We start from the raw sequence: 17,803 nt of genomic DNA on the forward strand, positions 1-17,803 counted from the left end.
TTCTTGGCTGCATATGGTACCTCATGATTTTAATCGATCAATAGGCAAGATGCATAAATATCTGTCAAACATGGTTTGATTATTCTAGAACTTGCTGTGTTAGGCAGATTGAGACCACAATCAATGAATTTATGGATCAAGTGGCGAAACCCTGTGATTCTTGTGCAAAAAAAAAAAAAAAAGAGAGAAAATAAAATCGTGACTAATGTGAGATAGAGCATAAAATGCACTCACATCTAGAAACAAAAACAAGAGTGAGACGGAGCATAAAATGCACTCACCTTAGAACCCCAACCCTGTTCTCACCTTCAGATCCTTGGAATTCAAACTAAGTGGTGGAGATGTGATACATAGCAAGCTTATGGCAATAAGCACACCTTGTTTTGATTCAAAGAAAAGTAATTGCATTTGGCTAAATTGGTTTGTTAAAAACAATGAGCACCTATGCAGTCCAAGGAGTTTCAGCCCGGGAAGGCTTGTCTCCTTGACTATCGATTTAACTTGGGACCATGAGGAATGATGATTTGCAATCACTCTTGGATAAGAAAAAGAGGAGGAAGAGATGAAAAGGGAAAGGTTACTAAGACTGGACTGAAGCATGCATTGGACCAGGTCTCGTGGAGAGAAAAAGAAGAGAGATTCATTAGTTAGGTTCTCTTGTTTTGCTTGAGTTTTGCCTTACCCAAGGACGAACAAAGTTTAAGTGTGGGGGAATTTGATGAGACTGAAAAGAACCCTATTTTTGTCCCCTAATTTTCATCTTTTTACATTACTTTAGCACTTAAATGAACTCATTACTCTTGTATTTCGATTTAGGGCAATTGGAAGAAAATAGGGCAAATCGGGTGATTATGCACAGTTTCGGCGACAGTCAGTAATATGGGCCTAACTCTAAATTCCAAACTCCTAATTGGACAATTCAAGAAGCATTAGAAAGATGAAAGGAAGGCCCACAACTTTTATGTTTTGGATTTTGACAGATTCGACCAGCATCAAGTACGAAAATGAACCTGAAGTTGGAGTATGTTCGCAGCTAGGCCCATTTCACAACTTAAGCCCAACTCGCAGAAGTACCTTGAAGCAGCCCAAGTTTTAAAGCAGCCCAACTCGAATTCAAAGAGTCAAGAGTCCAAATCTCGAATGTAATCTCCAAGGAGAGAGTCTTATCAGATCTAAAGTTTTGAATGTAATCCTAGAGAGATAAGAAGATTGAGATTAGATCATTAGATAAGAGATATGATAGGATTAGTTCAAGAAGATCAAGACTCCCTAAAGATAAGATGATCTCCTATAAGGAGTTGGAAATCAGCCCTCTCCTTTGGCTATATAAAGAGGGGGGCGAACCAGCTCTAGCATCACTCAATCCAAGATCCAAGAGATCATCAAGAAGACCAAGAAAGCTCAAGAAAGCAGTTCGGCCATGGAGAAGCAAAGCATGGAGATTGCGCAAAACATGATCAGCTAAGCTTCTTTTTCTAGTTCAAGGGGGGAGGTTCGATTGTGTCATTGTGAGGATCTGTAGTTAATTTATTTTCTTGCTTTTCAATTCAAGTATTCATTGATTCTTGAACATATTTTTAGTGGATGTTAGTGTTAATTAGTTTGGCAAACTGAATTAATGTTGATTTTCCTACTGCTATCCATGATTTCGATAATCCGTAATTGTCACGAATAATGGTACAAGTAGCAATTAGGTTGAAGTCTTTTGGGGTCAATTGTTTGTGACAGCCTTTGACCAATGTTTTTACATGGTTCAACCTAAAAGGAATCGATGGAACAAGATTCAGTAATTGCAGCTATCTCAATTATTGTTATTTTGCTTTAACTATTTTCACAAATCTTAATGCTATCCCTATTTAACATGGAACGCTATCATACCCAGTTGAGTGGTGATAAGTGTTGATCGAATGCTGGGTTTGGTCAACTGAATTAGGAAAACACAAGGTCTATTATGGCTATCCTAATAAATCTAAGGTTAAATGCTTGAATTGCGAGAATGCTGAAGTGTACCTAGGATTGATGGCCAATCGATTCAACCCGAACCCTTGAACCAGAATTCGGTAAGACTGATTTTTTCTTGTTTGTTTAAGTTGCTATTTATTTTCTTTTCTTTTAATTTCAGTATTTAAATTCTCTCACTCAATCACATTACCCATTCGGCTAAGAGATTATTGATTTGCTCCCTGTGGGATTCGACCTAGAACCACTTTTACTGCAAATATTTTATTGTGGGACTAGTATTAATTTGGAGGGATTCGACAACCCGTCACCGATCTACTTCTTTTGTTAGTATCGAGCTGACCACTTCATCATTTGCCGAGAGGTACTGCTCTAAAACCTCGCCCTCTTCAGGTCGGGTTAAGACCGGCATGCTAGCGAGGTACTTTTTGAGCTCGTCAAACGCGAGCTGACAATTTTGGGTCCATTCAAACCCTTTGCTTTTAATTGCCTTGAAGAAAGGTAGGCAGCGGTATGCCGACTTGGACATGAAGCGGCTTAGAGCAGCTATTTTGCCATTCAATCTCTAAACCTCCTTCATTTTTCGGGGTGGTCTCATGTCTAGGATGGCTTTTATTTTGTCCGGGTTGGCTTCAATGCCGCGCCGGTTAACAATGTATCCCAGGAATTTACCCGAGGTGACGCCAAAGACACACTTATTTGAAGGGATGAGAGATCCATCGTATGGATGCCCAAAGATTGCGGAATAAGAGGCGAATTTCAAAATTTTTCCTTCCCTTCAACTGGGAATCGCATTCCCTATTTAGAAAATCATATTTTCAAGGATCATTCTTGAACCATAAACTGAACCAAATCTGAACCAAAAGGAATAGGAGAGAATTATACCTGATACGGAGAAATAGTATCCCCCAACGAAGGTGTTCACGCCCAAGAAAGGATCCATAGATTGCTCCCACTGAAGATGGCGCAGTGTAGGATGGAGCAGAATCAGCAGTGTTCTTCTCCAAGAACTCTGTCCTTCGCAAGAATCAGTAGGATGACACGTGAGCACAACTTCCTATCAATTCTTTCTCAAAGAACTGATGTCAAGATCGAATATTGACTTCTCCCACAACTGGAGATCGAACTGGCAAACAAGGGTGGCAAGAACCGGGAGGCGGCAAGAGAGAATTCTGCAGGGATGCTTAATTCTTCCTTCTGTGATTTTAGCACTCAAGAGGATGTGAATATCTCATTTTGCTAAAGGCTGCCGCCCCCTCCTTCTTTTGTTAACCCAAAGGATCAGCTCCTAATCCAATTAGGAGCTGCTTATCCAAATCATATTTGGATCAGACCTCTCTTTAGCTGATAGGGATAAACCCTTATCTTATCTGCAGATTAGATTAGCTTTCTCCTAATCTCATTAGGAGGTTTCTAGATCTGAATCACATTCAGATCTGGACTCTCTGAGTGGATAGGGTCAAGACCCTATCCTATCTGCTAATCCATCTCAGAATTCGCCCCATAATTAACTAATTAAATAGCCCAGTTCAAAATGGGCTTTAGGCCCATTAAGATTATGTACTCACTTAGCCTTCCTAACTGCTGCCCAGTTGGGCTTCCTTGTATGGCATGGGACCCAAGCATTGATCTACACATCAGCCACATAGGTTCGGCCCAGCCTTTGTTACAAGAACTGGCCGAATACACTGTTATGGATAGTGCACCCCCTGAAACACATCAAATGGGCTCTATGGGCCCAACACTTACCCTAAGTGGTCCCTGGGCCAAGCCACCTTGTAACACCTAAGGACTGTGGGCAGATGCAAGATTATCCCATCAGGTATTATCCTCAATGGTCTTACACTTAACCTCTCAGCCCATAATGATCATACACTGCCCGACAAGAGAGGACCTCTCCCTCGGCTGCAAGGAACAGTGTTGCACTCTCTACTCAGATGGATATCGGGAATTAAAACCTTCTTGCAAACAATTTAGAAACCATAATATATATACTTTTATATCTCATATAAAATATATTTTGCAAAACAAATCTCAACGATTGAAATCGGCTGCCGACAGTCTTGGTTTCCATTAGTGAGAGTGCATCCCCGAGCATTACATTTGTCCGACAAAGGGGCTGATCCTGTCACTATGATCACCCACTCAGATGAATTCTCTGACTGTCCCAACATACCCAGGTTTTGACCCCCGCTAAGGATCTCATTGATTGATACATCAAAGACAGCCCAATCCGACACATAGTGCAGTATCATAATCGAGTCTAGGGGTCGGGTGTAACTTTCCAGTTTTGCCCATCAATCTCCAAGGTCCAGGGCAATACTGGAAATCTGGTCCAGTTCAGAGATTCAATTAATCCTATACTGTATGTGCCTAGGGTCTCACCCTGGCAACTGAGACAGGCCGCCCCTACCGACTTGGTGGCACCACAGTGTCAGCCTTGTCAGGATAGGTCTCCCCAGACCGACCCACTGGCTGTGAATATTCTAAACTAACACGAGTCTCATTAAGTGTCCAGTTTGAGTGTATTGCACAGAAACATACCGAGGGAACATGAATCAAATATGCACTTTTATTCATTTACAATAAACTCATAAAGTACATCATTCTGATTGAAGCTAAGGGCATACAAAACTGTCTAACATTATTCGGGTTCAACTTCATATTAAATCTACATAGGATTCCAAAAACTAAATGCAAGTCTTGTATTAAGTCGCATGAAAACTGGGTTTTGACAACCATGTCGTCTACATAACATTCTACTTTTTGGTCAATCAATGGCTCAAACAGTTTATTTACAAGTCTTTTCAAGGTTGGCCCAACATTTTTTACCCCAAAGGGCATGACCTTGTAGCAGTATAGGCCAAGCTCAGTTATGAAGGCAGTCTTTTCTTCATCTGCCGGTCCATCCTGATCTGGTTATAGCCCGAGTAAGCGTCTAAAAGCTCAACAACTCATGCCCCGAGGTTGCATCCACTAGACGGTCAATCCTAGGAGGCGGGAAGCAGTCCTTTGGGCAAGCTCGATTCAGGTCGGTGTAGTCGACGCACATGCGCCATTTATCGTTAGCCTTTTTCACCAGAACGGGGTTGGCCACCTAGCTCGGGTAAAGGACTTCCCTGATGAAATCGGCTGCAAGGAGCTTCCTGACCTCCTCGTTGACTGCCCTCCATCGCTCTGGGGCTAGGTTGCGTTTCTTCTGTCTAATGGGCCTAACTACAGGATCAATATTAAGCTTATGAGTTATAATGCTAGGGTCTATGCCGGGCATTTCTTCCGCTGACCATGCAAAAACATCTAAATTTTCAAGTAAAAAGCGTACCGGTTTAGATCGTAGAGGCTCCTCAAGGGAAGAACCGAACTGAAGTGTTCGGGCTAGGTCCTCTATTGAGGCTGGGATGGAGATAGTCTCTTTTGTGGGCGTAGCTCGCTCCTCGCTCTGCTCCGTAGGTCGCTCCAGTTCGAGGTCATCGGCCACCTTGGCTTTCCCTTTGAGGGTGGCGACGTAGCACTTGCGAGACTCAAGCTGGTCACCTCACGCTATCCCGATTCCGAAGTCCGTGGGGAACTTCATGGCCAAGTAGTAGGTGGATGATGTGTGGCTCATTGTGACACTAGCTAGTGCACTAGCCGTTCAAGTAATAAAGTAGTGAGTGAAGTATCGTTCCCACGAGGATTTAGGAAACAATTAAGAATACTAAACTGCACACTTCTTATCTGATCAACAATAAGTCAAAACTTTATTCAAAAGCTAAAAATTCTAAACTAAAATCTATCTAAATTATTGGCCCAATTGTCTTTAATTCAGGTTAGAAGAGTAAGCAGTTAATGTTAATCTCAGAATTCAGCAATCAATCAAGTTGAATCATTCGAATAGATTGTGATTAAGCCTTGGTTTGGTGAAAACCCAAGATCATGAACAACCTCTTTTGAGTGCATGTTCATCCTATGCATTAGTGATGATCCCCATATCTCTATCAAGGATCTAATCCCATGCATGCATTTCTTCAAACACTTCTAAGGCATCAATTCAAATCTGAATTGATCACCAACTGAATTGTGCTAGTTATCTCTAACCATGCATCCAATTCAGTTCTTGAATAGTAGATCTGAATTCCTAGAGTCTTTCTCAAGCACTCTAAGAATTCCAAGCTTTAGATTAATTCGACCAATCTGAAATTTGCAGATCTGAATTCTCTTTCAAGCAATTCAGATCTTGCAATCTCAGATCTGAGTTTTGAAAGTTAATTGGCCGAATTAATATACAATTTAACCCCTATTCAAGAAACTTCAAGTACAATTCACAACCATTCGAATGAATCAAAAAGAATTTGATTGCTGATCTGAAATTTTACAAACTAAAATACATCAAGAAAGAATGAAAGAGGGAGAAAGAAAAATTTACAACAAGGAAGCTGAATTCAAATCAAAGGAAAATGAAATTAGAATAGAATGATTACAATAGATCTCTGAATCAAAAACCCCCAATTTCGAACTCACCTTCTCTTCTTGCTAGATTGACTTGAACTCCTTCAGCCCCTTCTTCTTCTTCTTCCTTGCGCCTAGCCCTTGTTCTCTTCCTTCTCTTGGGAAAGCCTTTCTCTCAAGCAATTGAACACCTTCCCCCCTTCTATAGGCCTCCTTATATAAATTTTCAAGGGGGCTCTTGCCCCTTCTTGAAGCCTCTAGAATGGGGTGTATTACACCCCCTTCTTGAACTTTCTAGAGTTCTCTTGAAAGCCATCTAAGAGTTGCCACCCCTAGCTCTTTGGGCTACTATTTGGGCTGCACTTAGGCTCCTTCTTAGCACATGATAACTACACTCTAGGCTGCTCTTTTGGGCTGAGAATGGGCCTTCTCTACTGGGCTGAATTTTACTCTTTGCTAGGCTTTCTTTTCCTGCTGGACTCAGGAGCGTCTCTACTCTGCTCCCCTTGCTGACCTGCTTTATTATTATTATTACTTTGTACACAATTTCTCAAATATGCGCGATGGGTGAGTTCTTCTATCTCATCGTGGAGGTTTTTACAACTTTCGGTGCTATGACCGTGATCTTTATGAAAACTACAATACAAATTTTTATTTCTAACATTAGGGTCATCTTCAGCCGAGGTGGCCACTTCACGTACGGAGCGTCCTTGATTTCCATGAGGATCTCGGCATGCTTTGTGTTGAGGGGCGTGTAGTACCTTTCTACTGCTGGTGCTCGGAAGGGCTGATTTGGCTTTGCCCCCGAGCTTGGTCCTTCTTTTTCCTGCTGTCGCCCTGGGCTGGGGGCTCTAGTTCCCTCTTTCTTTTCTTAGGGGCCTGCTCGCCCTTCTGGTTGATTTGTTCCTCCGTCCCTATGAACTGATCCACGAGCTTGAGGAACTCGGTCACGGTTTTGGGTTGATTGACAACTACCTGCCACTTGAACTCTTTGTGGGTGATACCTCGCTTGGCTGCGGTGAGGTGAACTGCGGGATCCAGGTCGGGTATCTGCAAACAAGCGTCGTTGAACCACTTGATGTAACTCTGAATGGATTCCCCTTCCTTTTGAACTATGCCGAGGAGGCTTTCCGGAGTTCTCGGGCACCTCTTGTTGGTGATGAAGTGGGAGGTGAAAACTTGCACGGACTGCACCCATCTTCTTATCGAACCGGGCGTGAGGTTTCGGTACCAGGTGTGGGCTATCCCTTTGAAGGTGGTGGAAAAGGCTATGCACATGCAGGACTCGCTGGCTCTCGCCAGGTGCATCTGGGACTGAAAGGCATCCACATGATCATTCGGATCGAAGGATCCATCATACTTGTCCAGTGGAGGGAGCTTGAAGTCCCTTGGCATGGGGACGACAAGGAGTTCTGGAGACAGTGGGGAAGAAACTGAGAGGAGAGGGGTAGCTTTCACTTCACCTGAGCATACCTCCTCTTTTCCTTTGAGCTCGGGAGAGACTCGAGTAGCAGTTCGGCGAGCTCGCTGGCGTCTTCGCTGCTGCTTTGCTGGCTCGGCGTTGGTGCTCGATGCTTTAGTGCTGCTGAGCTCGATGGGCTCGGACTGCTGGTAGTAGCTCTGAATTGAAGGGCCCTACCTGTAGTCTGCGACTAGTACCTCAAATGGGTTCTTTGCAAGTGGGAGCTCGAACTGCGAACGCTGGGGTGAGGCGGGCTTGATTGGTTGGGAGGCCCTCGACCTGCCCCCAGGCTGCGAGGCGGGGTTGGCCGGCCTCTCCTTTCTACCGTGGGAAGAAGCTTGGCTTTTGGCGGGATCTTGGGCCTGAGAGGCCTCTCCCCGGCGAGGTCGTTCGCTCCGGCGGGAGGGCTTGGTCTGTTTCATGGCCAGGTGCTGAGGGGGAAGCGGCAGCTGGACCTAAGGCAAGGAAGGAAACTGCTGCTGGTACTAGTATTGGGAGACCTGATGCAGCACTTGTTGTTGGTAGAGTTGGAACTACTGAAATTGTTGCATTTGAGCTTGCATGGCTCGCATGCATTGCATTAGGTCTTCTAACTGGTTCGGGTTGACCACTGGGGGCACAACCGAAGGTTCAACAAAGGTTGCTCCCACTGTGGAAGGGAGTGGAGCGACCACGGGTGCCACTGTGAGAGGCACATTCAGATTGGGAATCCCGTCCACGGAGAGGGGGACGGTGAACTGTCCGATACAGACAATGGGAAGTTGGGGTTGCTTCCCAGAAGCGTTTTGGTTGGCACCACGTCCGACATTGCTGGAGGAGGCCATGAATGCTGAGTTTTCAAAATGAATCTATAGAAGCTTAGAGGAAGGCTTTTTGAAGCGTTTCCCACAGACGATGCCAAATGATGCTGCGCAATCCGGGCACTCCTAGCTGGCTGCTGACTGGCTCCTAGCTGGCAACAGATGGCACCTGAGAAGAAGACAGTGAAGAATTCCTGGGGGACTTGCCCGGTGGGAATACTCCGATGCTTAAGTTAGAATGCTGGGGAAAATGGTAAAGAGTGTAAAGAGGCTAAGAGTGTAGTTTGCGCTAGATCACTGAGTGTTCAAGATTAGCTCGAGAGAAAGTATGACGTAGCGAGCTATCCTGTGGGCTCGTTACTTAGTCGCAGTCAGGCTGTGGTGCTAAGCTGTTGCTCGTGCTGAGTCAGGTCCACGTGTCATCATCTCAAGGGGTCGGGTCAAATCACCCTCCATCACCTTCCATAGCCAAAAATTTCAGCTAGTCTTGCTTGCATCCTTTCTTGTCTATTCCACCTAAGCACATAAGTCATGAAAGTTTGAAATTACTCAAAAACAAGTTTCTAGGGAGCAGAAGTTTCAAAAAGGAAGGTTAAAAAGTGATGATCGAAGCATGCTAGAGTTAATCCAGAAATTATCAATTTCCCTTAATCCCCCCACACTTAAGGAATACATTGTCCTCAATGTATATTACTTTATGTAAGGTAGAAAGATTTAAGGGGACTTCCCTGAACACCTTGTTGAGGTTCTTCAGATGTGAAATAAGTTTCTACACACGATTAAGTTCCTAAGAGAAAAACACAATCTTAAGTAGCAAAGAGCACAAAAAATAACTGAACAAAAAACTGAACTCAATGGGTTGCCTCCCACAAGCGCTCCTTTTAAGTCGTGAGCTTGACTTTATCCTTTCTTTCATGGCTGTTTCAAGGAGAGAATGGACCCATGGTGGATGGGTTGCTCTCCTTCAATATAATACTTTAAACGCTGCCCATTTACCTTGAATGTGTTTCCCTTACCATTATGCAGTTCAATCACTTCATGAGGGAATACCCTTGCCACTACAAAGGATCCACTCCATCTGGTTTTCAACTTCCTAGGAAATAGCTTGAGACGAGAATTAAAGAGCAGAACTTTGTCTCCTTCCTTAAATTCCTTCCTTGCAATACGGGAGTCATGCCATGCTTTGGTTTTTTCTTTGTAAGTCTGGGCATTCTCATATGTTTGATTCCTCCATTCTTCCATTTTGTTGAGCTGAAGCTTTCTTTTATCACCTACATTACTCAAATCGAAATTCAAAAGTTTGGTAGCCCAGTAAGCTTTATGTTCCAGCTCAACGGGTAGATGGCACACCTTGCCAAAGACTAATTGATAAGGGGACATACCGATTGGGGTTTTGAATGCAGTACGGTAAGCCCAAAGTGCATCCTCTAGTTTCAAGGACCAATCTCTCCTAGATGTGGTAACCATTTTTTCTAAAATCTATTTTAATTCTCTATTAGAGACTTCTACTTGGCCGCTAGTCTGGGGGTGGTAGGGGGTTGTAACTCTATGCGTAACACCATACTTGTTTAACAATTGTTTGAATTGTTTATTACAAAAATGTTTCCCCCCATCACTTATGATAGCTCGAGGTGTTCAAAATGAGTGAATATGAATTTTTTTATAAATTTAATGACAACCCGAGCATCATTAGTGAGATATGCACATGCTTCCACACATTTGCTCACAAAATCCACAATCACAAGTATGTATGAATTAATAACAGATTTTGGAAAGGGCCCCATGAAATCGAGGCCCCACACATCAAATATTTCGCAAACAAGAATATTGTTCAAGGGCATCTCGTTTTGTCGGGAGATGTTACCTATCCTTTGACAATGGTCGCAAGCACTTACGTAAGCGTAGACATCCTTGAAGAGTGAAGGCCAATAAAAACCGCTTTGGAGAATTTTTGAAGCAGTTCTTGATGCTCCATGGTGACCTACTGCTTCTTTGTCATGGCAGAAATTTATAACACTCCGCACTTCTTCCTCTGGAATACATCTCCTTATCATTCCGTCCCCGCAGATTTTGTACAAGTAAGGTTCATTCCATAAATAATGCTTCACATTAGAGAAAAATTTCTTTCTCTACTGATATGTCAAGTGAAGTGGCACCACCTTTTCTGCCAAGAAATTAGCCAAATCAGCAAACCAAGGTTCATTGTTTCTGCTAATCGCATACAGTTGCTCATCTGGGAATTCATCATGCAATGCTGAATTATTAATATTTTCAACATAATTTTTGTCCAGCCTTGATAGATGATCAGCTACTGTATTTTCACTACCCTTCTTGTCCTTAATTTCTAGATCAAATTCTTGCAACAACAAGATCCGTCGTAGCAGCCTAGGTTTTGCATCTTTTTTAGCAAGTAGATATCTCAAGGCAGCATGGTTGGTGAAAATGATGACTTTAGATAAGAGCAAATAAGGTCTGAACTTTTCAATAGCAAATACTAATGCAAGTAATTCATTTTCAGTAGTGGAATAGTTTTCTTGTGCTTCATTCATGGTCCTATTTGCATAGTAAATGGTATGAAATTTCTTTTCTTTGCCCTAGAACTGCGCCCAAGGTATCATTACTTGCATCACACATGATTTCGAAGGGTAGTTCCCATACAGGGGCTGATACAATAGGGGCTTGAATCAATTTCTCCTTAAGAGTGTTGAATGCATGCAAACAATTATCATCGAATTCAAAAGATACATCTTTATCTAGCAGATTTGTCAAGGGTTTGGCTATTTTAGAAAAATCCTTAATGAATCGCCTATAAAAACCTGCATGCCCAAGAAAATGTTAGACAGTTTATGTATGCCCTTAGCTTCAATCTGATTTGATGTACTTTTGTTATTTAGTGGAAATAAATAAAGTGCATGTTTGATTCATGTTGTTTGGTTTAATTCTGTGTAAAACCCTAAAACTGGACATTTATAGAGATTCATGTTAGTTTTAAATGTTGACAGCCGTTGGATAAGTCTGGGGAGATTTATCCTGCCAAGGCTGATGCTGGTGTGCCACCAAGTGTTGGGATGGCCTGTCTCAGCCATCAGGGTAAGACCCGAAGCACATGCAGTATGGGATTACATGAATCCTTGAACCGGACCAGATTTCCAGTCTTGCCCTGGACCTTGGAGATAGATGGGCAAAACTGGAAAGTTACACCTAACCCCTAGACTCGATTATGACACTTCACTAGGTGCTGGATCAGGCTACCTTTGATATGCCAATCAGTGAGATCCTTAGCGGGGATCAAAACCTGGGTATGTTGGGGCAGTTTGAGAATTCATCTGAGTGGGTGGTCATAGTGACAGAATCAGCCACTTTGTCGGACAAAGGGTAATGATCGGGAATGCACTCTCTCTGATGGAAACCAAACTGCCGGTAGTTGATTTCAATCGTTGGAATTTTGTTTTGCAAAATTAATATACTTATATTATATGTACGGTTTCAAAATGTTTGCAAATGGTTTTAATTCCCGGGATCCATGCGAGAGGAGAGTGCGGCACTGTTCCTTGCAGCCGAGGGAGAGGTCCTCTCTTGTCGGGCAGTGCTTGATCATTAAGGGCTGAGAGGTTAAGTGTAAGACCATTTACGATAATACCTGATGGGCTAATCTTGCACCTGCCCACAGTCCCTGGGTTTTTATAAGATGGCTTGGCCCAGGGACCACTTAATGTAAGTGTTGGGCCCATAGGGTCCATATGATGGACTCAAGGGGTTCATTGAGCTTTTCAGTGAATTCGGCTGGGCCTTGTATTAAAGGCTGGGCCGAACCCATGTGGCTGGTGTGTAGATCAATGCTTGGGTCCCACGCCATACAAAGAAGCCCAACTGGGCAGCAGATTGGAAACTAATTAAACACTGAATACTTAATGGGCCCAAAAGCCCATTTTGAGGTGGGCTGATATGATCACCCATCCATGGGGCGAATTTGAGATTGAAGTTAGTAAAAGGATTGGGCCTTTAGCCTTATCCACTCTTAGAGACCAAATTCAAGTTAGATTTGAATATGGTAACCTCCTGATAAGATCAGGAGTAAGCTAACTCTATCTGCACAAAGGATTAAGATTATCCCCTATCCAAATACTGATTTGGATTGGGATAACTCCTGATTTAGGAGGTTTCTTAATCAAGAAGAAAGGAGGAGAAAAACAAGAGAATTCGAACCAAGGAAAATCGCAAGAAAGGTTCCTGCGAATAGAGATCAGATTTCATACTCTCCAGAAAAGGAGAAAAAGCAGTTCAGCTTTTTCGGTTTTGGTTCTCTCCTCCTGCTGCCGCCATCTGCCATTGCAAGATTGGATCTTTGCAGAAAAGAAAGTCAAGAAATCTGTTCTTGACATCAGTCTTGCAAGAAAGACTGAAAAGGTTACAGTGTTTAGTTCTTCCAGAGGATTCTTGTGAAGAATCCAGTGAGTAGGACGCACCCTGCTGGTTCTGTTCCATCCACAGCTGTGTCATCTTCAGCAGGAACAGATCTTGGAGCATTCTTTGGGCGTGAACACCAACTTTGAGAGATACTGCTTCTCCGGATCTGGTATATTCCTCCCATTTACCTTTTGGTACAGATCTGGTTTGATTATGGTTCAAGTAGGATCCTTGAATAATATATTCTAAATTTAGGGAATATGATTCCCAGTTGGGAGAAGGTAGGAAATTTTTGAAATTCGCCCACCCATTCCGCAACCTTTATGGCGTCCATTGGATGGATCCTACCATTCTTTCAGAAAACCCCTAACATCCTTTAATGATTGCAGTGGAGGAAGCTTTTCAATCAGTTCTACCTTAGCTTTATTCACTTCGATGCCCCTGGAGGACACTTTATGTCCTAGAACTATTCCTTCCTTAACCATGAAATGACATTTTTCCCAGTTCAAAACAAGGTTAGATTCCTCACACCTTTGAAGTACCTTTTCTAAATTATGCAAGCATTCATCAAATGATGATCCATAAATGGAGAAGTCGTCCATGAAGACTTCCATAAAGTCATCGATGAAATCACCAAACAAAGACATCATACAATGCTGGAAAGTAGCTGGTGCATTGCATAGTCCAAATGGCATTCTCCTAAACGCAAATGTTCCATATGAGCAAGTAAAAGTAGTCTTCTCCTGATCTTCAAGTGCAATGGGTACTTGAAGATACCCGGAATAGCCATCTAGGAAGCAATAATATTCGTGCCCTACAAGTTTCTCTATCATTTGATCAATAAATGGCAAAGGGAAGTGATCTTTCCTAGTGGCCTCATTCAACTTCCGATAGTCTATGCACACTCTATAGCCAGTTATTGTTCTTGTGGGAGTCAATTCATTATTTTCATTTAGAATTACAGTAGTCCCCCTTTCTTTGGTACAACTTGAACAGGACTTACCCATGATGAATAAGAAATCGGGTAGATAATACCTGCTTCGAGCCATTTCAGAGTTTCTGTCTTCACTACCTGTTGCATTTTAGGGTTCAGCCTCCTCTGTGGTTGTGCCTTGGGATTTCAGCCTTCTTCCATCAGAATTTTGTGCGTGCACACCAAAGGGTTAATCCCTTTTATGTCGGCGATACTCCACCCGATGGCCAATATATGTTGCTTGAGCACTCTCTCCAACTTTTCCTCTCAGAGACCTGTCAATTCAGAAGAGATAATCACAGGTAAGGTGGAACTTTCTCCCAAAAATATATATTTCAAATGAGAAGGTAAAGGTTTAAGTTCCAAAGCTGGAGGTGCTTTGATGGAGGGTAGCAATTGTTTGGTAGAGGTCGGCCCTTCTAGTGGCAGAAATTTTCCTTGTCTTGGTTTGCACCCTTCCTGGCCGACCTCCAAATAGTTCACCGCCTCCTTTACTTCTTCCTCCATGACTTGCATGTTTTTACACGAATTAAGAATGCAGCTTTCAAAGGGGTCATCTAATTTTGACGTGTTAATCTCAGCTGCCCAAACATCTATACAGTCGATTGCATATATTTCATGTTCACTTGTGTTGGGATACTTCATGGTTTGAAATACGTTAAACACCACTTCTTCACCATTGATCGTAAGAGTAAGTAGACCCTTTTGTACATCAATTAAAGTATTACCAGTAGCAAGAAAGGGTCTCCCTAGAATCAATGGCATTGTCCTATCTTCCTCCATATCCAACACAATGAAATCAGTAGGAATGATGAAATTACCTACTTTGACTAAAACATCTTCTACTATTCCCCTAGGATATTTAATGCTACGATCAGCTAATTGCAGGGTAATAGTTGTAGATGTTAGTTCATGCAATCCACGCTTTTCAAAAATAGAGTAGGGCATTAAATTTATACTGGCACCTAAATCGCATAAAGCTTTTTCAAATTCAGTATTCCCTATGGTGCAAGGTATAGAAAAACTCCCTGGATCCTTAAGCTTTGGGGGAAATTTATTTTGAAGAATGGCTGAGCACTCTTCATTTAACTTCACCATCTCACAGTCTTCCCATTTCCTTTTGTTTGACATCACCTCCTTCAAGAATTTGGCATATTTTGGCATCTGTGACAATACATCAAGAAGAGGGATGTTAATATGTATCTTTTTAAACACTTCTAAAAATTTCTCAAATTGTTTATCCAAATTAGCTTTCAAAACTCTTCTAGGGTAGGGGAGAGGAAGTTTAATAGCATCTAAATTCAGTTTAGGTGTACTCCTTTTGGTTTCCTTTTGTAGATCGGTCACTTCAGCTTTCTGGTCATCATTTTGGGTCTCGCCATCCTCCCACTTCTTAGAGCAATGGCATTCACTTGCTCCCTTGGATTTTTCTCTGTGTTGCTAGGCAATCGTCCCTCTTTTCTTTTTGACAACATATTCACAATCTGCCCCACTTGGACTTCTAAGTTCTTAATTGATGCTTCTTGACTTAAGAATCTTTTTTCATGTTCTTGAAATTTTGTTTCAGCAACATTAATGAACTTAGAAATCATTTCTTCTAAATTACCCTTCTTTTCTTGTAGGGGCGGCTGTTGTTGGAATCCCATGGGCACTTTTTGTTGGTTGTTGTTCCATAAAAAATTCGGATGAGTCCTCCACCCTGGGTTGTATGTGTTCGAATAGGGGTTAAAATTCGGCCTGCCACCATGAGAAATAAAATTAGCACTTTCATGTGGAGCAAAAGGATTACCTAACAGACAGTCAGAATTAATATGTCCTAATTGACCACAGAGATCACATGGATTGCTAGATGATGCATTTATCGCTGCAACATTAAGATTACCTAATTTTTTATTCAGACTAGCAAGTTGAACAGATAAAGCTGCAAAAGAATCGATATGGTGTACTCCCCTTCGATCAGTTCGGTCATTATTCCATTGGTAGCTATTCAACACCATTTCTTCCACTAGATCATAAGCTTCCTCTGGCGTTTTCCTCATGATAGTACCTCCTGCAGCTGCATCAATAATGGAACAATTAGAGGGGGTAATACCATTATAAAATGTTTGGATTTGACGCCAAATTGGTATCCCATGGTAAGGACACTTCCTAAGCATTTCTTTGAATCGTTCCCATGCCTCATACAAAGATTCCCTCTCTAGTTGAACAAAAGTAGTGATATCATTAATCAATTTTACTGTTTTAGAGGGAGGTAAATACTTAGCCAGAAATTTTTGGGTCAAGTCATTCCAAGTGGTGATGCTTCCTGCAGGGAGTGAGTTAAGCCAATCTTTATCTCTATCACGTAATGACAATGGGAAAAGCCTAAGCCTACTAGCATCATCACTAACTCCATTATGTTTAAATGTATCACATATTTCTAGGAAATTAACAATATGTGCATTAGGATCATCACTTGGTAACCCACTAAATTGAATACTCGTCTGAATCATTTGGATAATTGCAGGCTTGATTTCTAAATTATTGGCTTGAATTGTGGGCTTGAAAATGCTGGAAGTAGCCCCATCCATTGTTGGACAAGCATAGTCCAAAAGGGTATGATTTGCCTCCATTTCTTCCTCAACTTCTACTGTTGGTTCGCCTCTTTCAATCCTCTCTTTTGTTTTACCTTTGCTGGTTCTTTGCAATAATTGAAGGGTTCTTTCTATTTCAGGATCGAATTCTGCTAGTTCTTCCCTTCTAGTGTGTGTCATGCACTAATAAATCTGAACACAACAAGAGTTCGAACAAATAAAAAAATTAAAACAGAAATAAAAATCCAAATTAACCAAAGTTAACAAGTTCTAATATTATTTTAGGATTAAATCCCCGGCAACGGTGCCAAAAACTTGATAGCTATGATTATAACCCTAGCAAGTGCACTAGTTATCAAGTATTATAAAAATATCATTCTCACGGGGATTTAACAAAATAAGTATTAGAACTACAGCCTTCGTTAATTATTTGGACAACCGAAATTCAAATCCAACAATAAGAACTACTAAAAATTAAAAGTAGAGAAAGAAAATAAAAGCAAGGGTAATCAATAACTGAATATGCAACGATTAATTGAAATCACTAGGACCATTGGTCCGCCTAACCATTCCGATGAATATTAATAGATGAGATTAACCAAGATAATTTATCATTTCCATAAGCTGAAGTTTTTCCAAATTTATTTAATATTCTTTCCCGAGATATATCAAATCTATTTTTATCAAGGAACCCTTCGATCCCTCGATTAGAGTTCTCAAGATAGATATGCATTAAGTTTAAATAAAAACTTATACATTCAGATGAATCATGTGTATATATCCCTATATACCATTCAATTCACACCATGAATTATTCAGTCCATTATATGAATTCCTCTCCCAATTCATTCACATAAACCTGATCAATTAAGAGGTGGCCAAACTCCTAATCGCATTAAGCATAATAACTCATAGACTATATGGAAATCACAATCTTGGATAAATCATGATAAAAATAAATTCATTGTCATGGTTAGGCTTTCCACAGCCCTAGCTACAAATAAATTAATTCAAGATAGAGGAAATAAAACAAACAAGAGGAAAGAAAGAACTCATGATGTCGCCCTTGGAGCTGACATCTTCTCTTCTTCTTGCCGCCACCTCCTTCTTGAAGCTTTCTTGCCTTGCTGATCCCCTTCTTGAAGCTTTCTTGATTGTCTTCTTGATTGCTTCAGAGAGAGCTTCAGTAATTGATAGATCC

The 17,803-nt window shown here is 41.7% G+C and overlaps 1 protein-coding gene and 1 non-coding gene across 2 annotated transcripts; one reads left to right on the forward strand and one right to left on the reverse strand.

Moving 5' to 3' along the window:
* Positions 1-14,296: 14,296 nt before the first annotated feature.
* LOC148800591 (uncharacterized) lies at positions 14,297-16,641 on the reverse strand. Its single transcript, XM_088903794.1, has 3 exons — positions 16,404-16,641; positions 15,819-16,085; positions 14,297-14,304 (listed from the first exon to the last, which is right to left on the reverse strand). The coding sequence occupies exons 1-3, from the start codon at positions 16,639-16,641 to the stop codon at positions 14,297-14,299; spliced, it is 513 nt and encodes a 170-aa protein (XP_088759920.1).
* LOC148800592 (small nucleolar RNA R71) lies at positions 16,157-16,263 on the forward strand. Its single transcript, XR_016071035.1, has one exon. It is a non-coding gene; the product is annotated as a small nucleolar RNA R71 (small nucleolar RNA).
* Positions 16,642-17,803: the final 1,162 nt, after the last annotated feature.

The sequence above is a fragment of the Nelumbo nucifera genome, chromosome 4, assembly GCF_055504915.1.
Source record: "Nelumbo nucifera cultivar China Antique chromosome 4, China Antique-T2T, whole genome shotgun sequence".
Taxonomy (NCBI): domain Eukaryota; kingdom Viridiplantae; phylum Streptophyta; class Magnoliopsida; order Proteales; family Nelumbonaceae; genus Nelumbo; species Nelumbo nucifera.

Coding starts and splice junctions, on each gene's coding strand:
- LOC148800591 (XM_088903794.1), bottom strand. CDS start 16,641: ATGGAGGCAAATCATACCCTTTTGGACTATGCTTGTCCAACAATGGAT. Junction 16,086..16,403: donor TGGAGTTAGTGATGATGCTA/GTAGGCTTAGGC, acceptor TTATTGATGCAG/CTGCAGGAGGTACTATCATG.